Genomic DNA, 27,953 nt, shown 5'->3' on the forward strand with positions numbered 1-27,953 from the left:
TTCACCAATCCCTGAAACCTTTAAGATTAATCACATTCTACTCTGTGGAGTTTCCTCGGGACTGAGAATTATATTTGGGAAGTCCAAGGCTCAGGCACATGTAGTGAAAGCCCTCTATCAAAAACACAAGTAAACTTTCACGATAACAAAGGCAGTTCCTTTCTGCTGCCTGCCTGTAGGCAAAAAATCTGAAGTTTACCTATATCCCCTATTCTATCTGGACCCTATTCTGGTTCAGATTATAATAGACTGACTAAATGATCCAGAATGGTGAGGAATTCTCAGTGAGGCTGGGGAAGATTCTCCCACCAGTCATGCCAGCCCTTAATGCCTCTGTGAATCATGAGATTCTAGTGTTCTGCCCACTGAAAGCTTGTTCTGGAGTGGCTGCCATGGAGTGCTCGTGTGGCCCTTTCAGAGACCGGACCATAGTTCAACATTTGGTGGGACCAGATGACAAGCTGGGGAGAAATTCTTTTCTGCTGGGACCGTATCTGCTCAGGAGGGATTTCTAGACCTGCCTTCATACACCATACACACACCATGTATGGACTAGAGTAAGGACTGGGAATGACAAAGTCTGGGGAAGGAATGACTGTCCAGAGGGTTATGATGTTCAGCAAGACCTGCAACAGAGTCCACACTACAAGGAAAAGTGGATGAAAGGCAGTTTGTGAAAAGCAGGCCAAGACAGATTAACCTGTCATCTTCTGCAGATGAGACTATCCAGGCAAAGGAGCTGTGGCATTCCTGATCTAGCTGGATAAGAACAGCTGGGATCTGGAAAAAATCCTGCATGGAAACTGCTGTTAAGGTGGAAAACAGGCAGACACTGAGCACTGGGAGACAGGGAAAGGAGCACTTCCCACCAGACAGACAATCTGCCAGCTGATGCCCTTCAGCTAGCAGGGCTGCAGGGGCCTTTGCTGCTCAAAATATTCTGGCAGTGTCAGAGACAGCAAGTGAATGACAAACATATTTAGCAAGTTCCTCTGGCTGACCTGGCTGGGAAGGCACCAACCACCCTATTTCTTTTCTGTATTAGCCACATGTGCTGACAGGGAGGAAGCTTGATGGAAAGATAATAAATCAAAACAAATGGGAGAGAAACCAGACAGAATGGTGGGGTTGAGTTTAAAGTGTCCAGCTCAGTATGTCCTCAGAGAAATATTGGTAAAGTCTTTGGCACAGGGGAGCCAAATTTTTTTATTTGGGACATTCCCCAGGTCCAAATGAAGAGTTCAGGCTGTCAAAGGGCAAAGTGTTCTTTCCTGAGAGAAATGAAGATGTGTTTGCACACGGAGCTCACCCTCAGGTGGCAGTGCAGGTAGCAGGAGAGGTGGGAGGGCATTTGGTTCAAGGAAGGAGAAGGTGCGTACAGACACTGCTGCCACACAGCCTCAGTCACCATCAAGGCTGAGCCACAGCCAGGACAGTGCTCTGGGCTGGCCTGTAGGTCCTGGCATGTCTGTCCCACCTAAAAGCAAGTGGGTGGCTCACTAGTGCCCCTTGGGTGCTGGCCAAGGGCAGAGGGAGAAGGAGTTCTGAAGGAAGAACGTGAGGCTGGCACATTTTGGAGAGGGAAGAAGCTGAATGACTGGGACTGATGGCAGGCCTGAAACGCCTTTGGGGTTTTTGAGGGGCCAGCGAAGTGCCATATCAGAAAAAGGAGCAAATAGGGTGGCAGAAATGTGTGCCAGCTGGGCAGATGTGGTGATGCTGAAGCGCACTGTCTCAGGTCTGGAGCAGAGCAAAGGTTTCCTGCATTGGGTGAGTTGAAGCTCAAGAATGTCTTGCCCCTACAGTAGACTTGGCTGAGACTGTGCAGGGTATTTCTGTGTCATGAGGGTCTTACCCCTTGCCAGTAGTGTTAGCTCATGAATTGAGCATTACCTTGCCTCTTGATGAAGACTTACAACACTCCTGTGACTTCCTCTGATGCTCTGAACTCTCTCTCAGGCATTCTTTCTAACAAGCTCTCATCCCACCTCAGAATTCATACAGAATATAAATTTATTATAAATTTATATTATTTAATATAATATATATGTAATTTAAATTATTTAATTTATATTATAAATTTATATACCATTTATATTTACCCCATTGTAACACAGCTTATATGGATCAAACATCAAGTTATCATCTCTGATCTCATTTTAGCCTTCAGTACACACATACATCAGGAAAATCAGAGTTTTTCTTCTAGGAAGTGATTTGTGCCTTATTTATGCCAGCATACTTTACAGGCATGGTGATTGTTAACATTCCACTTCCTGGGAAATATAAAAAAATGCCTACTTTCTTACCTCAGAGACTGCAGTCATATTTACATCCAGTTGACACAGTTTTTACATCTCCTCATTTCAAGCTGGAGACAATGTGTCACTGCCTGGGAGTCTGAATTTCTTAACATTGACTTGTTCCAGGTTTTTTTTTGCAAATACAACCTCAGTGTTGAATTCTCTGAATCGGTAATGTTTATATTTATGACAAATTCCATTCATTTTTTGCTCATCTGCAACCTTGTTCTCTGTGGATTGTTCTGTCACTGAGAGCAGGAAGCTCACTTATAGCTCTTTAACAGGAATACGTGCTCTCTCTTTTTTTTTAATTTTTTTTTTTTAATTTAACACATGTCTGTAGGCCTTAGACTTGGATAAATAACTTTGTGAGCTGGGTTTAAGCAAGTGTAGTGACCTCCAAGGCACTATGGATCTGATCAGATCCCAAATTCCAGGAGTGGCTGAAGACCTTCTTGCATACACTGGCCCATCACTGTCTCTGTATTGACAGAGCCTTTTTTAAGTGTTGAGAACCACTGGGGCTTCTGGGAGCTTTAGAACAATCAAGATGATGGATCTAACCCTATGTCTACATCTCAGTCAAATCTCTCTGTTCTTTACCATGCTGAAACTGTAGAATTGTGCTTTTCTTTTTTTCTTCTTCTGCTTTTAACCAGGTCGCAAACCAAAAATTTTGCTATGGAATACATTAGGTTTTGCACCAAAGTGATGTGCATGTCCCTCTGGTGTACAGCTCCTTGATGTCAGGTAATGGACAAATTCATAGTATAAAAATTCACTGTAGATGTAAAATACATCAAAGACATTGTCACTGACTCAGGAAACCTCTAAGCAACACATCAGAGAGGCTGTGGAAGAATTCTCAGCAAGATCACTGCCATGTGTGTTATGTTTACACATTCTAACTGGGAACACTCGCTTGGCAAGTGTCAGAGGAAGCAGCTACAAAGATCTTGATACAGATATTCTTATGTTCATTTATTAAAGAAACTCCCCTGTCCAACCATCCAGGAGCCACTCTCACAGTCACTGTCCCACCACCTGAGCTGGGACCAAGGCCCTTCACAACTGCACCCTCCCACTCTTGCCGTCACACCAGGTTTCCCATCGTTGAGTCTCAGATGTCCAGATCCTTAAAATAATGTAATCATGCTGCAATAACTGTCTTGAGCTAGTGCCTCCAAGGAGGGACCCCAAACAAAGGAACCCCTGGGTTTTTATCCCCTCACAGTCTAAGGGTGGAAAAATCTGGAGTCATCACCTCCTGCCATGTCTCTGAGTGTCCCTCACCTGGCTGGGCCACAAGTCCCCTGGCCCTTGGCTGTGCAGAGGGTCTGCAGTTCGTAGCCTCTTGCTTTGGGCTCAAGCTCCTGCTCCTCCAGAGCTCAACCTACAGCTCCACTCCAGCTGCACCTCAAGAAACACACACTGAATGTATCCCCCAACAGATCCCTATGATACAGACAACCACGAGGACTCAAATGTGCCGAGGGGAGTTCCAAAGGGTCACAGAAAAGCATTCTTGAGACATTTCCACAATTCAGTCTGCTTTAAAATGTGGCCTCTTGCTTTCAGATTCTTTTCAATAATCACAGAACACAGCTGAGAAGCAGTTGGATCACAAGTGGTGGCAGAAAGTGAGCCAGATGCTGGAGTGGCTCTAGATGGCAATTAGGTTTAGGTGGTCCTGCTCATGGAGAGGACCAGGTTCTGCTATTCTGTGATCTTCTCATCAAGAGCCTGTCTTCAGGATACCTGAATTCCCTTTCCTCCATGGAGAATATCAGCACTCCAGTGCTTTGCCCAAGCTTCATTTCTGTGCAGAACAGACTGTTCCCATATACATCCTCCATTCTGTCCTGTCTCGTTCAGCTGGGCGGTGTTTTTCTTCTAGCATTTATGGAATCCAGCCCTGCAGAGATATATGGACACAGAGTAATATGGATATTACATTATATGTAATAAACTGACTAAGGTAAGCAATGCAGACAACAGTGAAATCCATGTATCATATCCAAGATCTATAAGTAGAGAGCTCTGTGAAAGGACAACTGTCATCAGACATATGATGTCCTCAGAGTAAGTTGAAGTATGCATCCAAATGTCACTGTGCTTGCCCAGGGAATGGTTTTCCCCTGCTCCCTTAGCTCAGATTCATGGAGCATCCATGGCCTTACAGTTATTAGTGGTTACCCTCATTCCTCTAGTCATCATTAGCTGTATTTCCCTCCTTAGGAATCTTCTCATATTATTTTTAGGCGATTTATTCACCTAGCTAGGAAGAGACCAAAATTTTCTAATTATATCTAGTAACATCACTTTCTAGTTTTCAGTACATTCAGTTTGCCAGACAATGCTTTGCCAAAAACAAGGTTTGCCAGAAATGCTTTGCCCAAAGACAGAGGAGGCATCTGCAGCATGCGCTGACCAGACACTATAAAAGAGTCCTTGAATCTGGGCTGTTCTATCTGCAGAGGAAACTTCATGGTAAGTGCACGTCTGTGGTTGGCAGAAAGGAACAGTGTCCCTGCACTCCCTCTCCAGCCCTGCTGTCCTGACGTTTGTACATGTACCTGGAAGGATTTGATATTTGTATCATAAAGCATGTTGGTATTTTCACTTTGTGACCTGCCTGTGAAATTGTGTGCAGCAATAATGAGAGATCTGCTGTTTCTGCTTTGCAGCACCGATCACCTCCCAGCCTGCAAGGCATCTTCTCTTAGCATAAGAGGTAAGAGCCACATTTGCTTGCATTTAATGGACAGAAAAAGGTCCCAGGAAGATTTCTGTAGAAGAGATTTCTTCATGGTGACAAATCACTGTAAAATTTTGTAGGCAATTGCTGTATGTGCTCCTGGCCAGTGCTCTGCTATGACTAATAAAGCATGCTGATGGTTGGGCAGGCTGCTCACAGCTAGCAAGATTTCATAAGTGGCTGTGCTTGAAGACACAGCCACTATGTAATGCCAGGAAATGCTTCTTGGGGATTCCTTATGTTTAATTATGGACCAGTGAGGTCAATGATCTATTCTGGCATGAAGTCCAGACAGATGCAGCTGAGAGAACAGAAGAGAATGTTGTAAAACCTTACAGACTTGTGAATTGTAATTATTGTAATTATTGTAATTATTACTGCATATGAAACTGGCCAATAAACCTTATGAAAATATTTTCCAAATGATAAGCCAGGGTCATAATCTGCATGTAAGCCTCCTACTAGTAAACTTGACAAAAATGCAAAAATAGCTGTCCAACTAACCAAACAACAGGAAGGGGGAGGTACTGCTCCTATTCCTCTGAAAGAAGACTGAGTAAAATGGAGGATCTGCATGCTACTAGGAGTAGCTGCAAATATTTGTTAACACTTTGGTTATTTACCTAACTAAAAGTTATGACATGGCATCTTATCAAGCTGCCTGTTTGTCTAACTTCCTTGGAATTCAGATACTTTCTATTACTGGCCACGTGGTATTTCTTTGGAAGATATCTACTGGATTTAGATATCTGGCTTTGATTTATAAATTCTTCCACTGAGGTTTCTAGCTTTGCCTATAGTTATTTCCACAAACAATTAACATAAGAAGAAATGGTTGTGCAGTATTTTAGCCTGATGAATTACGTGTCCTTACAAGTCTGTTACTCACTTACTACTTAAATCATTTGGGATGAGCTGCAAACAGCTCTAGTGAATGATGCAGAGTATCAGCAAAAGACATTATGCCCCAGGATAGTCCTCAGAACAGCTTCTGGACCATTAGCAACCCAAATGTTGCATGGAATGCATCCGCAGGAGCTGTAAATGACAACAAACAGAAACATGTAATTATGCTACAGAACAATGTTACCCTGGAAAATATCCTCAGAAAGCTTCATCCTGAAGGTGTTAAGAACCTCACAAATCCTGAATGCGAGAAAGGATAGTCCCATGCAACAGAGTATGTTGTATTTAATTTTGGCCGGAAAACAACTTTGCATAAAAGGGTAATGAATTCTGGTGCAAATGTCACAGTATGCCTTTGGGGGAAGGAAGGTCAGCAGCACATTGTCAGACACTCATGAAAGCATGGTCAGCAGGTAAAGACAAGTGATTCTTTCCCTGCATTCAGCTCCTATATCTGGAGCACTATGTTCAGTTTGGTACTTTTTGGTACAAGACAGTGACATTCTGGAATGAATCCAGCGGAGATCTTTCAAGATAAGTAGGAAAAAATGATGTATGGGAAGAGGCTGCCATGGTGAGGTTTATCTACACTGGGGGTGAAATTGAAAAGTGGTTATCTTATTGTTATCTTCAACAAAAAGGAGGTGGTTATATCATAGAAACAGGAAGACGTCTCAAATGGGCAGAGGGAAAGGCTGAGGAATAAAAAAACCACAGGTGTCAGCCACTGAAATATTGATTAGGCAATAAATAGGGGGGAAAAGTCATCATCAGGGTCATTAGATATTAAATTGGGATGCAAAGGGACTGAGAAATATCTGTTCTTTGACATAATAAAAACTTCTCTGGAAAAAGCTGTGGGAACCTGCATCCAATATTTCGCCCTGGTTGCACAAGAAGGTGAACCAAAGAACTACTCAAGATTCGTCCCAAATCACACTTTCTGTTACACTGTTAGGGTCTATCAAGAAAGTGTGTGACAAGAAAAAATATTGGGTAACATATTTGGGTAACATATCTGCTCTTCCACAGTGCTCTCTGCTGACAAGCCCCTCCATAAAGTGCAGCCATGTCTTCGGACGCTGAGATGGCCATCTTTGGGGAGGCTGCTCCTTACCTCCGAAAGTCAGAGAAGGAGAGAATTGCGGCCCAGAACAAACCTTTCGATGCCAAGACATCTGTCTTCGTGGTACATGCAAAGGAATCCTTTGTGAAAGGGACAATCACGGGCAGGGAATCGGGCAAAGTCACTGTCAAGACTGAAGGGGGAGAGGTGAGTCAAAAGCAAGAGTGAAGGAAAACATATGATCCCAAAACTGAGCTTTTCAGAGACACATGTGGATCTTTTGTTTTCTTGGCAGACCCTGACTGTGAAGGAAGATCAAGTCTTTCCCATGAACCCTCCCAAGTATGACAAAATCGAGGACATGGCCATGATGACCCACCTGCACGAACCCGCCGTGCTGTACAACCTCAAAGAGCGTTACGCAGCCTGGATGATCTACGTAAGTGGCAGCAGCAGCTTCCTCTGGGCAGCCTCAGGAGCTGCTGGGCCAGGCTCAGGGGAAGCCAACGTGCTGTGTCCCTTCCTTGCAGACCTACTCGGGTCTCTTCTGCGTCACTGTCAACCCCTACAAGTGGCTGCCGGTGTACAACCCCGAGGTGGTGTTGGCCTACCGAGGCAAGAAGCGCCAGGAGGCCCCTCCACACATCTTCTCCATCTCTGACAACGCCTATCAGTTCATGCTGACTGGTGAGTGGCTCTGTCTGCCTCAGGGGCATTGACCATTAAATTCTCTGAAGGGATACTCTGTCTCAGCACAGTGAAGAGACTTTTCCAAAGCTTTCTTGGTTCTGACACACACATCTGTTGGAGTTTACTGTCCTCACAGCATTGTTTCCACTGTGTTAAATTAAAGTCACCTCTGTACTCAGTGATGTGCTTTGGAGGTTTGCTTGTTCAAGTCAAGCTGACTTCAGGCACAACATTAAACTTACCTGAGTATGTTTCATTCTCTCTCTGTTGTTCACTGAGTTTTAAGTACCATGTTTCTGCCTTGTTCACAGATCGGGAGAACCAGTCCATCCTGATCACGTACGTACACCCCCTGTGCGGGTCCCTGCGGGGCTGCCCCGTGCCAGGGCACCTCCTGCCTGACCAGGCACCCTCTGCTTCTCTCTTGCCTTTGGCAGCGGAGAATCCGGGGCCGGGAAGACTGTGAACACAAAGCGTGTCATCCAGTACTTTGCAACAATTGCAGCCAGTGGAGAGAAGAAGAAGGAAGAACATGCATCAGGCAAAATGCAGGTAAATTAGTAGACACATCTTGGGATCAATGCTTTCCTTTGTTCCTGACATGATGTTTGGAAAGGATAACTAGCAATAATTATCACCTTGCAGGGAACGCTTGAGGATCAAATCATCAGCGCCAACCCACTGCTGGAGGCCTTTGGAAATGCCAAGACCGTGAGGAACGACAACTCCTCACGCTTTGTAAGTTTTTCCTTGGAGAAACTGTCATTTATATGGGAACAAGGATATCAGAACATGCTGTTACTTCTGAAGTGTCCGAGTCAGATGACTGTATTCATTAAATGACTGTTTTCTGTGTATTTTTGCCAATTAAAGTAGACTATCTAATTAAAAATACATTCTTAGAACTACAGTGCAGTATACCAAGGGGGATAATTTAAATGTGTTTGTACATCTATATAATTGCATATCTATAAATATATATATATGCATATTCTTAGTGTCTGTCATACAGACTGAAGACACAATTTTGTGGAAATTGATGTAATGTAGAAGAAATGAAAGATGGGGTATACATGATAGAAATTGCTTAGTGGAAATTTTGCTGGCCTTCATCAGACCAGCAAAAAAATGAATCTCTGGGTTTTAGGCACAAAACTGGGCAGATATATTAATCTGACTTTTCAGACCTTGATATAAGTTTTAATGCAAAAAGCCATTCATAAGTTCTATTACATTAACTGTGACTTTCCTTGAAAAATCACAATACCAATTCTCAGCCTCAGCCTAAAGCTCTTTGTTTTGGGTGTATTGCCTCTATCTCTACAACTCAGACAGAAACAGCTGACTTTTGTTTTCCACAAGACAAAAAATCCTCTTTATACCACCAAAATCTGCCTTCACAGAATGCTTTCTGATTAGAAAATGGCTTTCAGTATATTCATGTGTTTGAATTGCAACATAAGTGACCCAATAAAATGCTTTATTAGTGGTCTTCTCATTCATGTGCATTCATGGTTATCCATTAAATATTAGTGGATTAAAAAGCTCAGATCTATCTAGTACTGGCAGTATAAAGAATTTCTTGAATTTCTTTTTTTTCCCTTTTTTGCTTTACTAAAGAAAAAATAAAAGAAAAAAACAACTTCTAAGTTTGAAACCTGTCCTCTTTGGAAAATGGAGGGTTGCATGCTTACAATCATTGTGAAATTTCAAAATGTCTTTTTTCTTTCCCCTCTAAAAGGGCAAATTCATCAGAATCCACTTTGGTGCCACAGGCAAGCTGGCTTCTGCTGACATTGAAACTTGTAAGAGACCACCAGACCTGATCCCATTCCTTCCACCCTTTCCACCTCAGTGTTCTTTCTCAGGCCTGACTCTGTCCTACCATCCTTGCCAGATCTGCTGGAGAAGTCCAGAGTCACTTTCCAGCTCAAGGCAGAAAGGAGCTACCACATCTTTTATCAGATCATGTCCAACAAGAAGCCGGAGCTAATTGGTATGAAGTATTATGAATTGTTCGATAAAATCTGAAGGTCTTTAATATTTATCTTCATTCTCACACCCAGAGACATCCTATTCTTCTTTACAGACATGCTCCTCATCACCACCAACCCATATGACTACCAATTTGTGAGTCAAGGTGAGATCAAAGTTCCCAGCATTAACGACCAGGAGGAGCTGATAGCTACAGATGTAAGTGTCGCAGAGCATATTGGTGTGGTGAAACTTCCTTGTAATGGCCCAGAGGTTTATTTGACTGATTCTGTTGTCAGAGTGCCATTGAAATCCTGGGCTTCACTGCAGATGAGAAAACAGCCATCTACAAGCTGACAGGGGCTGTCATGCACTATGGGAACCTGAAGTTTAAGCAGAAACAACGAGAGGAGCAGGCAGAGCCTGATGGCACTGAAGGTATTCAAGCCTTATAAAACTCCTAATAACAGAAATGGTTACATAGCTGGTAGTTTGCAATCAGGTATTTTCCTTCCATTTACTATCAGAAATACATCAATCTCAGCTTCCAGACTATTCATGTTTCTAAATCTCCCTTCAAGATATCACAAAATTTCAGTGCTGAGACCTACAGCTACATCTTAGAGGATATACAGTTTCAATTATCACTTCTTCTCTGTTACTTCTTCCCTCTCTCTTTGTGTTCAGTTGCTGACAAGGCTGCCTACCTGATGGGTCTGAACTCAGCAGACCTGCTCAAGGCCCTCTGCTACCCCCGAGTCAAGGTGGGGAATGAATACGTGACCAAAGGCCAAACTGTGCAGCAGGTAACAACAACCACTTGGTGACTGGGAACCTCTCACTTGAATCCCTTACGATTTGCTCTGGATATTTTATTTCTTCCTCTCCATTCTCCTTTGGCTTAGGTATACAATTCAGTGGGTGCTCTGGCAAAGGCTGTCTATGAGAAGATGTTCCTGTGGATGGTTATTCGCATCAACGAACAGCTGGACACGAAGCAGCCCAGGCAGTACTTCATTGGTGTCCTGGACATTGCTGGCTTCGAGATCTTTGATGTAAGGATTTCAGGTTTCAGGGCTGCTCTTGAAGGGAAGGATTGTTATATCAGACGACCTGCAAGTAATATTCCTCTGAAGGTGTAACATGATAGTCATTTGTGATTTTATGCAGAAAAAAAGCCAGTCGTTTTCTTTTCTAGCAGAAAACAAAATCCTCAACAGCTCCATCAGTACAAGCACAGAGTCATGTTGTTTGTGCAGAAGCAGCAAACGGAATCTTATAGGTTGTAATATTACAACTGTTTGAGCTTAATGTTACACGTTAAATAACTCAAAATATTTCCAATAAATTTATAAAAGAGCTTCTGGAGCAGAGCTAGGAGATGGATTGGCAAATATATAATGAGTTAAAGATGTTCAAAATGTTTAAAGAACCAAGAAATGAATAGTTATGTGTGTAATCAGAGATATCAAAGGGTTTCAATTTGGAGACCAAAGCATGCACTCATCTTGTTTGCAGAATAAAAAAAATGCCAAAGTATTTTATTAATTTTTGGAGATTCACTAAACAATCTGTTCTGGAAAAAATCCCTCATTTTAATTATGTAGGTATTTCTTTCTAGAGCTGCATAAAGGTTCTTCTTTTATGGTGTGATCCTGATAATACAGTTGAGTTCTAACTGGGGAGATTTATAAAAGATGGAGGAGAATGATGAAGAACTGGGCATATTGATGAGGGCTGGTTGTTGTGGTTTTTTTCCACTGAGCAGTTCAACAGCTTTGAGCAGCTGTGCATCAACTTCACCAATGAGAAACTGCAACAGTTCTTCAACCACCACATGTTCGTGCTGGAGCAGGAGGAGTACAAGAAGGAGGGGATTGAATGGACATTCATTGACTTTGGCATGGACCTGGCTGCCTGCATTGAGCTCATTGAGAAGGTATTTCTGTAATTCACAGTGTCAGGTATTTTCAGAAATTCATTCATTTTATATATATTTCTAAATGCAGCTTGAAATGGTAAATATGATACTGCAGATACATCAGTTTGTATTATTATATAATTTGCTGAGCAGAACAATCCCTGAGAGCAGTAATATTGTCCCTCTCAGGAAGTTATTTAATCTCTGAATCTTTCTGCCCTTTCACCTTGTCCTCCCTCCTTCCTTGTGATTTCTCTCAGCCCATGGGCATCTTCTCCATCCTGGAAGAGGAATGCATGTTCCCCAAGGCAACTGACACCTCTTTCAAGAACAAGCTCTATGACCAGCACCTGGGCAAGTCCAACAACTTCCAGAAGCCCAAGCCTGGCAAAGGCAAGGCTGAGGCCCACTTCTCCCTGGTGCACTATGCTGGCACAGTGGACTACAACATCACTGGGTGGCTGGAGAAGAACAAGGACCCTCTGAATGAAACTGTCATTGGGCTGTACCAGAAATCATCCCTGAAGACACTGGCTTTACTCTTTGCCTCTGCTGGGGGGGACGCAGGTCAGTTCTCTGAAATTCATATCTTTGATGCACAGCTGTTGGTCCCCAAAGCAAAAGATGATCCATTATCCTTACTTTATCAGAGGCTAGTGGTGGTGGCAAGAAGGGAGGCAAGAAGAAGGGTTCTTCTTTCCAGACGGTCTCAGCTCTTTTCCGGGTACGTAAACACATTTTCTTTTCATACACACAGAGAATTATTCTGTACTTTTAGCTGGCTCAGACATAGGAAAAAAAAAAGCAAAAAAAAATCCCCAACAATCAACCAACCAACCAACCAACCAACCAATATTCCAAGTATAACTTCTCTTTAGACCACCATTGGAAACAAAAGACTTAAGGAATGAAAAATGGCACTGAAAAAACCTAAACTTAGACTCTATATAAACATAAAATTTTGTCATAACACTTGCTCCTTTCTATCCTTCATTGGGTTGATGTTAAGATTTCCTTGTCCTTCAAGGTGAGGTTTAGTGCGGGGAATCAGAAAGAATTGAGCAATTGATTGAGGCATTGTCAGCTGACAATTTTCAGCCCAGTGTATCTCCACTGATGGGTCTTTCATGTTAAATTCAAAGAATGCAAAGGGTTATTTTTCCACATTTCTTATAAATGCACGCTAAATCATGATCCCACAGGAGAATCTCAACAAGCTGATGACCAATCTGCGCAGCACGCACCCCCATTTTGTGCGCTGTATCATCCCCAATGAGACTAAAACACCTGGTAAGAACCCCAAGCAGAAAGATCCTTGCTCTGATACATCCATTCCCCTCTGCACTGCAATCTGGGCCATTCATTTGTGCTCTGCATTGCCAGGTGCCATGGAGCATGAGCTGGTGCTGCACCAGCTGCGCTGTAACGGCGTGCTGGAAGGGATCAGGATTTGCAGGAAAGGGTTCCCCAGCAGAGTCCTCTATGCTGACTTCAAACAGAGGTGAGAGCAATGAAATGAAGAGATTAGTCAGGTGTCCTCACCAACTGCTCTCCATCACACAAAAGAGCTTTGTCAGGGTCTCTGTATGGAGGGATGAAACATAGAGTATGGAGAGATGAAATTCCAACTTCCTCAGCCCAATTCTGCTGCAAACACTGCTCTTGGTTTCAGTAAACAGAACATTCTTATGACTGGACATTGTCTCCATTTCAATTTCCTCCAATTCCACAGATACAAGGTGCTTAATGCCAGTGCCATCCCTGAGGGACAGTTCATCGATAGCAAGAAGGCTTCTGAGAAGCTCCTTGGGTCAATCGATGTGGACCACACCCAGTACAAATTTGGACACACCAAGGTACAAACCCCCCATTCACTGCCTGCCTGGGCTTTGCTCCCTCTACCTGACAGTGATGTGCTGCAACATTGCCTCTCTCAAGGTGTTCTTCAAAGCTGGGCTGATAGGGCTCCTGGAGGAGATGAGGGATGAGAAGCTGGCAGAGCTCATCACCCGTACCCAGGCCAGGTGCAGGGGCTTCCTGATGAGGGTGGAGTACCAGAGAATGGTGGAGCGGAGGTACACCTTCCTCTTCTTCAGTTACAGTCATGTTGCTCATGGGAAAGTGTTGACACTCGTCAGACTGAGAATATTCATTGTACGTTTTAATTATGCCGCAGGGAGTCCATCTTCTGCATCCAGTACAACATTCGTGCATTCACGAATGTCAAACACTGGCCATGGATGAAGCTGTTCTTCAAGATCAAGCCCTTGCTGAAGAGTGCAGAGTCTGAGAAGGAGATGGCCAACATGAAGGAAGAGTTTGAGAAAACCAAGGAAGAGCTTGCAAAGTCTGAGGCAAAGCGGAAGGGGCTTGAAGAGAAAATGGTATCTCTAATGAAGGAGAAAAATGACCTGCAGCTCCAAGTACAGGCTGTAAGTATCACCATTTATTTCCCACTCAGAAAAAGCACCTACTCATTCTGACCGCTCTGTCTCAGGGAGAAGGTCAAGTGTCCATTATATTGAACAATTTTAGAAAGCAGTGTCTTGCAGTAGCATGGTGTGATCTCTTAGAGATAGTAAGAGAAGTAAGGGGCTTCAGGTGGCTGTAAGGGCTCCTGCTTTTCTCAGGCAGATGCCATCTATAGATATTCAAGACAGGATTGTACCTGAATCCCCTACACCATTTAATATCATCACAACTACAAACTCTGGGAGATATTTTTGAAAGAGTAAAAAGCAACAAAGAAAATTTGAACATTCTGAACTAAGAACTTGGATATCTATTTCCCAGGCAGGGAACCGGACAACATTGTAAATCTGCTTGAGTTTACAGGCTAAAAGATAAAAAAGAGAAACTTTCAAATGTTATAAACAAACAGAATCTGTGTCTACCCACCAGGAAGCAGATAGCTTGGCTGATGCTGAGGAAAGGTGTGACCAGCTCATCAAATCCAAAATCCAGCTGGAAGCCAAAATTAAGGAGATGTCTGAAAGGGCTGAGGATGAAGAGGAAATTAATGCTGAGCTGGCAGCCAAGAAGAGGAAGCTGGAGGATGAATGTTCAGAGCTGAAGAAAGATATTGATGACCTTGAGCTAACACTGGCCAAGGTGGAGAAGGAAAAACACACCACTGAAAACAAGGTATGAGGTAGAACCTGTCACTCGCACTCCAGAAAATGGGCTGTGTGCTATTACAGGGCTTCGGTCACTACTTCCTTTATTTACATTTGCTCCCTTCTTCCTAAAGGTGAAAAACCTGACTGAGGAGATGGCAGCATTGGATGAGACCATTGTGAAGCTGACAAAAGAGAAGAAAGCCCTCCAAGAGGCCCATCAGCAGACCCTGGATGACCTGCAGGCAGAGGAGGACAAAGTCAATACTCTGACCAAAGCCAAGATCAAGCTGGAGCAGCAAGTGGATGATGTAAGCACACAGACATAGAGCAGGAACAGGACAGGTATGGAGTCCAGCCTGGCTGGCAGAGCCCTGATGGTCTTGGTGTGTTTAGCTGGAAGGATCCCTGGAGCAAGAGAAGAAACTGCGCGTGGACCTGGAAAGAGCTAAGAGGAAACTGGAAGGAGACCTGAAGCTGGCCCAGGACAGCATCATGGATTTGGAGAATGATAAGCAGCAGCTGGATGAGAAACTGAAGAAGTAAGTGTGGCTCTGGGTCTCCTGAGTGCTGGGCTGCAGCTCTTGTCTTTTTTCTTTGAGCTCTAACATGGTTCACTTGGCCCAAAGGAAAGACTTTGAAATCAGCCAGATCCAGAGCAAGATCGAGGATGAACAACTTCTAGGCATGCAGTTTCAGAAGAAGATCAAGGAGCTGCAGGCAAGTCCCTGTTCCTTCTCCTGCCTTGCTCAGGCTCAGCTCAGGCAGGAGGAGGCACAGGTGTGAAGGGTGCCTGGTGTTCTGCAGGCCCGTATTGAGGAGCTGGAGGAGGAAATTGAGGCAGAGCGAACCTCTCGCGCTAAAGCAGAGAAGCATCGCGCTGACCTGTCGAGGGAGCTGGAGGAGATCAGCGAGCGTCTGGAAGAAGCAGGAGGGGCCACAGCAGCTCAGGTGGAGATGAACAAGAAGCGTGAGGCAGAATTCCAGAAGATGCGCCGTGACCTGGAAGAGGCCACGCTGCAGCACGAAGCCACGGCTTCTGCCCTGCGCAAGAAGCACGCGGACAGCACAGCTGAGCTGGGCGAGCAGATCGACAACCTGCAACGTGTGAAGCAGAAGCTGGAGAAGGAGAAGAGTGAGCTGAAGATGGAGATTGATGACTTGGCCAGCAACATGGAGTCTGTCTCCAAAGCCAAGGTACGCAATTATTTTATAGGATCATTGACCCAGTGGAATACAAGACAATTCTTGCACCTGGCCTTCTTTAGAGTGTGGATGCTTAACTCATCACTTCCCATATGCTGAAACTCAGGCCAATCTGGAGAAGATGTGCCGTACACTGGAAGATCAGCTGAGTGAGATTAAGAGCAAGGAAGAAGAGCATCAGCGCATGATAAATGACCTCAATGCTCAAAGAGCTCGCCTGCAGACAGAGTCAGGTGAGACCCCCACATCTACATGAGCAGATCAATAACGTCTCAGCGTTATTGCAAAAATTACTCTTCTGTGCACGTGGTCTTTTCAACACACATTGTGTCACGTCTACTGCTAAATGCTTGAAATGGAATCGTAAGTTTCAGCATGGATTGCAAACTATCTGGTTTTATATCTCCAAATGTTTGCAGTGTTTCCATCAATGGCATTAAAACTGTTGTATATCTGCAAATTTTCTCAGGTGAATATTTACGTCGGGTGGAAGAGAAGGATGCTTTGGTTTCTCACCTGTCAAGAAGCAAACAAGCTTTCACCCAACAGATTGAGGAGCTCAAAAGGCATCTGGAGGAAGAGATCAAGGTGATTTCTCCTCTCAGAGGTGCTCCAGACACTTATATGACTACTGAACGAGACAGGGAAAAAAATCTCACGTAATTCGGTTCAAGTCATCTCATGCTAACTTTTACGTTGATTTTATCCATTATTCTGTTTTTTCAGTCCCAGCATAATTCCTCATTGAATGCATGGTTGTCTGTTTGCATAGAAGCATGATCCACTATCAAATTAATATTCAGTCAGATTTCCTGGGATATTTCTGTTCCATGACCCAATACCCTTGTTGCTGCAGGCCAAGACTGCCCTAGCCCACGCCCTGCAGTCTGCTCGCCACGACTGTGATTTGCTCCGGGAACAATATGAGGAGGAGCAGGAGGCCAAGGGGGAGCTGCAGCGAGCCCTGTCCAAGGCCAACAGCGAAGTGGCCCAGTGGAGAACCAAATACGAGACGGACGCGATTCAGCGCATGGAGGAGCTCGAGGAGGCCAAGTACGTGGGGAAAGTGAGGAAGGCTAGCAGATATTAAGACCAGAAATTCTTGGAGACCACTGTGATATTGTTGGGAAGAAGTCAGTGTTTTTTGGGGGGTTGGGTTGAAAGGAGAGTAGCAAATAAATTCTGTAATGCATGTAGTGTGGGAGAAAAAAATCACAGGCAAACATGTAGAAGACAGGGACTGGCAGAAAGGGAAAAGCCCATCAACCACATACCACAGCTTTCCTTTTTCTCTTAAACAATGAGAAATGTTTAACACAGGAAAAAGCTGGCCCAACGCCTGCAGGATGCAGAGGAACATGTTGAGGCTGTCAATGCCAAATGTGCCTCCCTGGAAAAGACAAAGCAGAGGCTGCAGAATGAAGTGGAGGACCTGATGATTGACGTGGAGAGATCCAATGCTGCCTGCGCTGCTCTGGATAAGAAGCAGAAGAACTTTGACAAGGTCTTTTGGCCTCCAGCACCAGCACTCCTGGCCAGAGCATGGCCCCGGGGTGGCCACAGCCCTACTCACACCCCGTTTCTCTTCAGATCCTGGCAGAATGGAAGCAGAAGTATGAGGAAACACAGGCTGAGCTGGAGGCCTCGCAGAAGGAGTCGCGCTCTCTCAGCACGGAGCTGTTCAAGATGAAGAATGCCTATGAGGAGTCCTTGGACCACCTGGAAACAATGAAGCGGGAGAACAAGAACTTGCAGCGTAAGTCTCTCTGCTCCTCACTGGCCTTTCTCACAAACTTGTCTATCTGCCACTATCTGGGCCTGCAGGGATAATATCTTGCCTGGCACCTTGATGCACCAGAGCCTTTCTCCATTCAGCTCTCTGCCTGACCATGGCGCTTTTCACCCTTTCTTGCAGAGGAGATTTCCGACCTCACGGAGCAGATTGCGGAGGGAGGAAAGGCCATTCATGAGCTGGAGAAAGTCAAGAAGCAGATTGAGCAGGAGAAATGTGAACTGCAAGCATCCCTGGAGGAAGCTGAGGTAAAGACTTCTGTTGTTAACTAATTAGTTAAAACACAGTTTGACAACTTCAGATAACATTTAAATAATTCTATGCACTGAGAATTGAGTGAAGGCATTGGAAGCAGGATTTCTTCACACCATAAAATCTTTGAATCCATGGGTATGCCTTTTTCTTTCCTTTCTTGCAATCTCAGACTTCTGGTTATACATTATTCTTTGATATAACAATTCATGTAAAGTTTTGGACATTGCTATTTTTTATAATTAACTGGGTATTATACTTTTTTGAGGCCTCCCTGGAACATGAGGAGGGGAAGATCCTGCGCCTGCAGCTTGAGCTCAACCAAGTGAAGTCTGAGATTGACAGGAAGATTGCAGAGAAAGATGAGGAGATTGACCAGATGAAGAGAAACCACCTCCGAGTCGTGGAGTCCTTGCAGAGCAGCTTGGATGCTGAGATCAGGAGCAGGAATGAAGCCCTGAGGCTGAAGAAGAAGATGGAGGGAGACCTGAATGAAATGGAGATCCAGCTGAGCCATGCCAACCGTGTGGCTGCCGAGGCACAAAAGAACCTGAGGAACACCCAGGCTGTGCTCAAGGTATGGCATTACTGACCAGGTGCTCACTGGTTTCTTATGCAGCTACAAATATTTCATTTCTACAATTCTATCTTTTCTATATAAATATGAAAATGGAAAATAACTAAATAGGAATAATAGGCCTCCCAATCTCTCTTTCCAGGACACTCAGCTGCACTTGGATGATGCTCTCAGGACTCAGGATGACCTGAAGGAGCAGGTGGCCATGGTGGAACGCAGAGCAAACCTGCTGCAGGCTGAAGTTGAGGAGCTCCGGGCAGCCCTGGAGCAGACGGAACGGTCGAGGAAATTGGCTGAGCAGGAGCTTCTGGATGCCAGTGAGCGTGTGCAGCTCCTCCACACTCAGGTAAATTCTAGAATTGAAGACATATAACACCTACAGTATTTAGACAATTAAAATTAACAATAGGTCTGTTTCCCTTTTTTAATTATAATACAACAATTAGTATTCAGCAGTCTACCATTGCCATTTATCAGTAATTTGTATTCTTCATATGAAACTGTAAGAAAACATAAATAAAAATAGGTAATTCGATTTTTCTAAAAGTGGTGTGAAGCAACTGGAGAAATAAAATAAGATTTTTTCTTTCAACAGAACACCAGCTTGATCAACACCAAGAAAAAGCTGGAAACGGACATTGCCCAGATCCAGGGTGAAATGGAGGATACCATCCAGGAAGCCCGCAATGCTGAGGAGAAGGCCAAGAAGGCCATCACCGATGTGAGTTGGGCGCTCCTGGCATTGCTGAGGATGAATGTACTCTCCCCAAAATATCTCCAGCCCCAAAATGGCTTTGACCTTTTGCTCTGATCAGGCGGCCATGATGGCAGAAGAGCTGAAGAAGGAGCAGGACACCAGTGCCCACCTGGAGAGGATGAAGAAGAACCTGGACCAGACGGTGAAGGACCTGCAGCACCGTCTGGATGAGGCTGAGCAGCTGGCCCTGAAGGGAGGGAAGAAGCAGATCCAGAAGCTGGAGGCCAGGGTGTGTAGAGCTGGGGCTGGGCTTGAGTGAGCGTGTCCTTGGAGAGACATTGCCAGGTAAGCTGCAGGGATGGGCTTGTCCTTGCAGGTGCGGGAGCTGGAAGGGGAGGTTGATGCTGAGCAGAAGCGCAGCGCTGAAGCTGTGAAGGGCATGCGCAAGTACGAGCGAAGAGTGAAGGAACTCACCTACCAGGTAAGGCAGGAGCTCTCCTTGGGCTGATGCACCCTTATTCTATCAAACAAAAGAGGTTCCATGGACTCCAAGGATAAATGCTATATTGTAGTGTGCAGAAAGCAATAATTCACTCTTTCTACTTTGCCTACCTTCTAGTCTGAGGAAGACAGGAAGAATATTCTCAGGCTGCAGGATCTCGTGGACAAGCTGCAAATGAAATTGAAATCCTACAAGAGACAAGCTGAGGAAGCTGTGAGTATTGTTTGGGGAAATAAAAAGCATCGCTTCCTCTGGGTTTTACACAGGTGTCCAGGAGAGGACTATCACAAGTTTTGAAAATGTCAAAAATCATCAGTTGAGGAGGGGAACTTTGTCATCTAGATATACCCCCCCCCCCCAGCACATGAGCACTAAACAAGTGGGAGAAAGTACAGAAATGAAAAACTGAAATTATGAAATTTCTCCTCACATGTGACACAGTCCTGGTGAAGCTTGTCCCAGCAGGGTCCTGAAATGGGGAAGATGAGGAGGTCTGTGTGAGACTGATGTGTGAGCAGTGGTGGGAGGGGGATGGAGATTTGCAGCCCCATAAGGCTGACTTGCAGCAGGAGTGAAAGCCCTGCCCTGTGCTCCTGAGCCCTGATTCCCTCTCCTCTCACAGGAGGAGCTGTCCAATGTCAACCTGTCCAAGTTCCGCAAGATCCAGCACGAGCTGGAGGAAGCCGAGGAGCGGGCTGACATTGCAGAGTCACAGGTCAACAAGCTCCGAGTGAAAAGCCGGGAGTTTCACAGCAAGAAAATAGCAGAAGAAGAGTGAGGATGTCATGAGGCATCAAAGTGACCTGAGGGCTGCACAAAATGTGAACCCTCTGTCACTTCCTTCTGCAACGAGGCTTTACAAATTTGTCAGTGTCTTAAGACTAAAGACCGTAGATTGCTTTGCCTAAAAAGCAGTAGTTATATTTTAGTTCTGCAGTTATTTAGGTGTTGATTGTGTTAAGACAATTAATATTGAGGAGTAAACTCCTGAATTTTCTGGAGTAAGATTCACAAACTCCAGTACTCCAACTACAGTAAGAGTAATAGGCATGAGAGCAAACAAAAGATTTTACACTGTACTACTGTGTTTCCCAGCGATGGAATTGTGATTTAAAGTTAGAATAAATAAATATTGAATAAATAATGTTCTTTAGGAAGAGGCATACATATCAAAAGGAATTGCTTTTATTTTCTAACACTGGACTTGAGAGCAACTCTGTTAACATGACACCATAAAGAAATCTCAAAGTCTGATATTCTGAGAATACAGAGAAGCTCTAAACATGGTGTTTCCACACTGCCAAACAGTGCTTTCTGTCTTAATTTTACAGCAATGCATGAGCTTTGCTGTATAAGGAAACTGAAAACTGGATGGAAAAAAATAGCTCATAGAACCTGGCTTTTTTTTTATCCCACATAGGGTAACACTGCAGAATATAATGCATGAGCAGAACGAAAATGAGGAAAAGCTGATGATGAGGAAGAGCAAGGCAGAAAGGATGTTTCTCACCCCCAGATACTTTCATTCAGTGCCCCAGTGGGGGCTGTGCAGCCTGAGCAGGTGGTGAGTCTGGAGAACACAGGTACCTCCACCCTGAAGCAGAGAGACCAGTGCCCACTGGGACATCACACTGACACTCACATTGGAGCTTCCTTTGTCTGGAATAGGTGTTTAGAGGCACCCTGCACAGCAAGCAGCAGTGCAGCTTAACATACCGTTCACTAGACACAGGCATGTCAGGAAGCTGCTGAGGGAAGATTCTACAAGCAGATGTGGGGAATGGTAAATGGGACTTGGCTTTGACTACAGGGACACTTACAGGTGCCTCAAGGTTCCTGGCTATCTCTACACCTCTCCATTTACAGGGAGTACTTCAAAGAGCTGTGAAACAGCTGGGGAGGGGAGCCGGAGATACTGCACAGCCTTTTGCACTGACCACAACAGCAGTCAGTGTGTTTGCAGCAACAGCATTCAGGATTGGGAGGTCCTCCTCCTCCCAAACACAATGAGGTTTACACCCATAGAATCCTTCCATGCTACAACTAAATATGGAAGTAGTTTGCTAGGCAGCAGCTAAATATATTTAAGGAAAAGATGATGCCCTGTGTTGACTCTTGTGCCACTGTAAGTGATGCTCTTCAGAGACATCATCTCTATGTGTGAAGCTGTGAAAACTTCATCAGTGCCAGTGATATCTGGGCAACAGTGAAAAGAAACCTTGTGTACCTTTTTAGACCTGCTGACAGAGTAGTAAATATCACAACAACTTTGGGGACCATATTTCAATGCCAAAACTCCCTGTTCCCTTTGGACAAAATTACAATCACCTTCCAAAATGAACAAGCTGCTCTGACTGTGGAAGAATCAGGATGCATTTGAAGCACCTGAAACTGTTTGGGCTCCTCTTTCACCTGTAAGAAATTATGGCCTGAGGATTTGTTACCAATGCTCAGCTGATGAAAGGTAACATTACAGGTTCCTTAAGAGACAACACCTGGGGCCAGAATTCCAACTGCACAGGTGGGAGAGGGAGAGAAATCACACACTTTGCACTGTGCTGGGCTGGCCTTGCCACTGGCCATCCTGGAGAACAGGGCTGGAGACTTGTTGGAATCAGAGTGGAATATTAAAGGGATGAGTAAGGAAAACCAATTTCTCCTCACTTTGGATTGGCTGCCTTGGCTGGAGGACAGGAGTAGTTTTGCATCCACACACTATTTCTGGAGTCAGGCTGCTTGTGGTCTGAAATGTGCTGATGCACAGGTAACTGATCTTGGAAAAAAACATGGGCCCATAACTTGCCTAAAGAAACAACTCTCAGAGGAGGTTTAAAATAGATGCAGCTGATGAGCTCCACTAGAGCTGCTGCCCCATGTGGACTATAGAGTTCTCTGACCTTCAACAGCTTGGGCATGGACAACTGTGTCTTCTGGGCACGAAAGCATCAGCACTTCAAGAGGCACTTGGAAATGGAGAAAGTATTTCTGATCTGCAGACACAGGTTCCTCACAGAGGCTTCTTGCCAACAATTCAGCTTTCCAGGTCTCCAAGTACTCATTTTCTATGCCCTCATTCCACACCAATATTGCCTTGACCAAAAAGGGCTTTCTTCCCCAACAGCAGAAAATTAGGGGGCCAGGGAGTGAAGGACAGAAAGGAAGAGAGAAAGCAAAGGAGGGAGAGTAGAGGAGAAGTGTGTTGGGTAGATACTGTGAGAAAGAAATGGAGAAAGAGAGTGAAACACAGAAAACGACAGAGAAAAGAGACAATGGGAGGAAGATACTGAGAAAGATGAGAAAGAAAGCAAGATTAAGAAAAAACTATTGAGATGGGGAGTAAGAAAATTCATGAAGAGGAGGGGAGAAAGAGACAGAAAGTAGAGGTGGAAGGAAGGAAGGAAAAGAGAAAGGAAGAGAGCAAACAATTTAGCATTGTTTGGGTGTTGGTACCTGACAAACTTACACTGGACTGAACTCTGCTGCTTTTGATCACTGCTGTTGTGAACCCCCTGTTCACCATCCCATATCACACCAATACCCTACAGTGGGTGCCTTGCTAAGAAGAGTTAGAGAGTCCATGAGAAACAAATTTGTTCTCTGAATCTCTGCTCTGTCCTGGCACTGCAGGAGGAGCGGGCAGGTTGTGCCTGGTGCCTCCTCACTTCTCAAGGCCTTGTGAGCAGTGATGTTAAAAGAAAAGGCTGAAAACACTGAAGTGGGGCAGCTTGGGAAAGCAGAAGTGCTCGTGGGGACTGGGAAGAAGGAGGATAATGTGGGACACTCGTTGGAGAGAGAAGAGAAAGGGCTCACACTGCAGGCTTTGCATGACATCTGACTGCTTTGCAAGGTGGTAATACTTCTAGACACAGAGTCTAAATGTCATGGTGTTCATGGCAGACACACAAGTCAGTGCACAGAGTATTAGAATTTAAGCTAGGCAGGAAGTTTTCCCATCCTTAAATGCTCTTGGAAATGTTCATAATTTCCTCCTCTTTTGGTATTCCAAAACACTTTTTAATGTTTGTCCCATCCTGAAAGATACCTGCCTTGGTTAGACAACAATCTGACCTTAATGAAGAATGGACTATGTCCACATTGCAATACAGAACTACTGAAATCAAACCAGGAGATGCTTAGAATTAACACAGAGAAAAATCTGTTTCCCTAGGAGGGATTTGAGATTGTCAATGAGGCCCTTGTGGAAGTGAGGGGAAAACTGGCATGAAAAACATAATACAACATAACCCACAATAGTTCTGTGTGTAACTGCCTGGACCTTACTCTGTTGCAGGAGGTATTATGGGTGTTAAAACCAGTTTTTAGGTCATAAGTAACATGTGACAATTCTTAAGAAGAGTACAGCCCATCTCAGAAAAGGATAATATGTATGCTTCTTCAAATAATGGCATTCAAAAGCAAGGTTATCAAAAACAGATGCCTTTATGGCACCTGTTATCTCTCAGTGATTTCAACTGCTCAGCATGTTCTCCAATATTTTCTGGGAGGAGCAGTCACTTTTTCAAAATTGCACCATTTCAGTAACCCTGATTCCCTTTTGATCCAGATCCTTCTCCACCTTCAACTCCTTCTACCACCTGTTGCCTTTCTTCTTGACTGTTCCACCCCGACACCACCCAGCCTGCTCGCCCCACACACCTGTTCTGTAACAGGAGCTCCTCAGCTGCTTTGGTGAGAGATGGAAGGGGCATCCTGAAGGTCATGTCCTCATCCAGGACCCACTCTCCAGCTCTCTTCCATGGATGCTTCCTGGAAAGACAGGAGGAGCCTAAGTAACTCTTGAACTTTGATACTCAGCACCTACCCAGGTGTTATAATTTTACCTTCTGCTGCACTTCACAGTTAAGTGATGCTGAGATATCTTTGAAGTTTCTCTCTTCTTTCTCTCTTTTCTGAAATACACAAGTGTGAAATATTGTATAGGCTTAATGGTATAATGCTATACCATTAAGCTATACCATAAATGCATTGAAAAAATTAACCTTGAAGCAGTCTCAAGAGAGTACAATTAGGAGACAGAAGGATCTTCAAAGTTCCTCCATGCTTTGGTGCAGGGGACAGGGCAGTCTTCACAAGTAAGTTCTAGCCCCAGAAATACTATCTTACCTTTGCCATGGCCAAAATTTCCCTGTACCTATTCTGTATCTCTCCCCCTGAATATTTTTAAGATTCTGGGGCTACTGTTCATCAACCTGTTTTACTCAAAAATCAATTAACCCTTCCTGTCTTACCTCAGATGGAATTTCTGAACTACATAGCAATATGACACCACTTTGGACTAGACACTTCCTGCAGGGAAGCATGCATTTCACCAAATCCATGCACTTCATTAGTCAACAGGAGAAAGGGATGTTAGGTTAAGGAAAATGTGTCCTACCATCTCCAGAGTCCAGTGCCCAGCTGCATCTTAAAACTGGGAAGTGTTGGGATGAGGAGCCTTGCTCTGAATGACCAGTGTTTCAGCAATTCTGTTTCTTTGGTGCTAACATTCCTGGCAGCTCTCGTTTTACACAGAGGGCAGCAGAAATGCTGCTGCAGCAAGAGCTGAGCATTCCCTGTCAGAGGGCTCATCAGGGGTCCACAGAGCACACTGATGCCTCCAGCATGCCCTGTCATACTGACAGCATGGCTGACAACAGCACAGGCAAGCTGAAAATCCCATAGGGAATGCTTTTCAAATAGTGTTGCACTGAATAATCCACAGATTTATAAAATCTGACCACCTTTCCCCCCTTTTTTCCTTTCTTTTTTTTTTTTTTTTTTCTTTTTCTGGAGATCTTGATGGTTTTCATTAGTTGTGTATCACAGTATAGTTTTTTGTCTGACACAAGATTTACATCTGGCACAGATGAGTATACAGAAGAAAAAATGCTGTTCATAGTAGGGGAATAAAATTGCTTCTGTGATAAGATTAGCAATGGCAGTCTAAAGGCATAATTGTTCTATTGTTGACCAGTCAGAGACATGCTGTAATAGCAACAGTTCTGCACCAAGAATAACTTTTATCAATGTGATCAAGAGAAAATGATTTTTAAATGCAAGCTCTTTGTGGAGCTAGCTCTAGATTACCAAAAATCCCATGGGAGTTGCTTGTGAGTTTTTTGGGTGCAACGAAGATTTCAAGAGCATCTAAAAACTAACAGATGATCAGGGCATAAAAAGAGCACAGACCTGTGTAGAAAAGCTATTTTTTTCACTAGAGAACAATTAAGAATGTTCTTGCTTTTTTTTTTTTTTTTTTATACAATAGGTTTTGGAATAAATAGAAGAGTAGCAGTGCACCAAGAATAGAGGGTACTCATCCAATATTACTAAATTAATTAAAATCTGAAGAAACTGAATTACTCTCTAGTGCATATAAACAGTGCTCAAATCAATGCCAGGGAAATGGAAATTGTAAGCAAAGTATCAGGCTTTAAGAGGGATTCAGGAGTGAATCTGAGAATATATCCCAGCACTTGTAATTTATGTATCAATAAACATTGCTAAATAAGGAAGAAAACATGCTGAAAGTACCAACACAGCTTTTGTAGAGTGAAACCAAAGTGTGTGCAAAAAGGTGTCATCATCAATGTTGGGTACTTCAGGCTGGAGCAGAGAAATTCAGTGGCAGCATCAGAAGCTTCCTGCCAGCTCTCTGGTTGAGGCCAGAACCACTCCAGTGCAGAGCTGTGCTCAATTATAGATAAAAAGATTTCTAAAATGTTTTCAAGGAAAGCAGAATTTTCCATTGATGTTAGCTCATTACTCTATTTAGATGACAAAGATTTGACCACAACACTGCAGGCCTAAGATCTTTCCTAGGACAATGGGATTCAATGTAGGCAGTTCATTTGTGAAGAAAGTTTGAAGGGGAAGAGACATGAGAGACTATGAGACGCCCTCTTTTTGGCATAGTTACTTTTAACTTTGTTCCTTTATTCAGTTCAGGTACAGTATCAGAAATAACTGTCTTTCTCTACACAGGAGGGAAGAAGTTTGAGATAAGAGTTTGCTTAACCAATATTGTTACCAAATCCCCTCACAGGCATTATCAGAAATATCAAAATGTTGGGTGTGGACCAGCTTCAAATATCTTACAATCAATGTTACTAACATTATCAGGTATTCTATCCTGATTAGCCCATGGGAATGATTGGCAAGAATGGGCTCCCAGCAGAACAACCTCAGAAACGATGGAGGTATAAGTAGGACAGAGAGAAAGAAATTGAAAAAAGTAAAGAAGACAGGGTCCCAAACTGTGGATTAGAATAAGAAAACTAAGGTCACCTTAAGAAAGAATGAAAAAAAAATAAAACAAGAATAGTGAATAAGACTCTCTATGAAATTAAATGGAACAGAAATCAGTGGTTGTAGTACAGTCTCTGGGCTGAATAGCAGCACAAGCATGCAGTGCTTTTCTGACTTTCTGACACCAACACTGGGCAGAGTGCAGCCACAGCACAAACTTGCTATGAAGTTTCTGCAAGCAGACAACATTATCTCAAAAGATTTGGGGAAGAAAATCCATTGGGATACCCATATATGCATGGCTCTGGTTTCTGACTCTCAGATGTGGGAATGGAGCAGGGTCAAAGTGGACCAATTCATTTTCTCAGCTGAGGAAATGTGCAGTGCCATGGTATTTTTGGGATCAGGCACAAGTCAGATGTCAATACACATCACAAACAAACCCTGTCTCCAAATGGCAGGAAGGAGTCTTCCATAAGGAGTCTATACACTGAAGTCCAGTCCTACACAAGGGAAGGAATATGTAAACCCAGTTAATTTCCTCCTTTTCATTATCCAGCCATTTAGCTCTTGCTGAACAATGTGGAAGAGTTTTATCCACATGAGTGACAGCAGCTGATCCATCGTGCAGTACAGTTAAGCAGCAGCACACTTGTCTTCTGCTCTAGAAAGGCAAGCCCAGAACAAATCTGGTGACAACTGCAAAAGAATTATTGTTGTCAGAGAACTGGAGCTGCTGGAGCCCAGACATACAAACACTTCTGGAAAAAATCATGGGCTGCAGGTTTCTGCAGGTTTCAACCAGATGTAACTCAGGATCTTGGAAAGACAGTATTTTGCACACAAAAAAAAAAAAAAAGAAAAGGCAAAAAAAAAAAAAAAAGCAATTGTTGTTAACAGTCCGGCAAAAGAAAATACTGAAGCACACCCTAAAAATTATATAAA

General features: G+C 43.9%; 1 protein-coding gene across 1 annotated transcript; it reads left to right on the forward strand.

The window, feature by feature from the left end:
• Positions 1–6,999: 6,999 nt before the first annotated feature.
• On the forward strand, positions 7,000–20,664 carry LOC137485077 (myosin heavy chain, skeletal muscle, adult-like). Its single transcript, XM_068209320.1, has 38 exons — positions 7,000–7,240; positions 7,329–7,472; positions 7,564–7,720; positions 8,035–8,062; positions 8,161–8,275; positions 8,369–8,461; positions 9,465–9,528; positions 9,621–9,719; positions 9,813–9,916; positions 9,997–10,135; positions 10,385–10,503; positions 10,603–10,752; positions 11,466–11,636; positions 11,879–12,185; positions 12,269–12,342; positions 12,821–12,908; positions 13,002–13,119; positions 13,351–13,474; positions 13,557–13,693; positions 13,795–14,050; positions 14,520–14,762; positions 14,869–15,045; positions 15,131–15,276; positions 15,364–15,454; positions 15,542–15,931; positions 16,047–16,173; positions 16,410–16,528; positions 16,797–16,993; positions 17,261–17,444; positions 17,531–17,696; positions 17,856–17,980; positions 18,253–18,561; positions 18,704–18,907; positions 19,157–19,282; positions 19,377–19,547; positions 19,635–19,739; positions 19,878–19,973; positions 20,383–20,664. The coding sequence occupies exons 1-38, from the start codon at positions 7,037–7,039 to the stop codon at positions 20,536–20,538; spliced, it is 5,823 nt and encodes a 1,940-aa protein (XP_068065421.1). The 5' UTR covers positions 7,000–7,036; the 3' UTR covers positions 20,539–20,664.
• Positions 20,665–27,953: the final 7,289 nt, after the last annotated feature.

The sequence above is a fragment of the Anomalospiza imberbis genome, chromosome 19, assembly GCF_031753505.1.
Source record: "Anomalospiza imberbis isolate Cuckoo-Finch-1a 21T00152 chromosome 19, ASM3175350v1, whole genome shotgun sequence".
In the NCBI taxonomy this organism is placed as follows: domain Eukaryota; kingdom Metazoa; phylum Chordata; class Aves; order Passeriformes; family Viduidae; genus Anomalospiza; species Anomalospiza imberbis.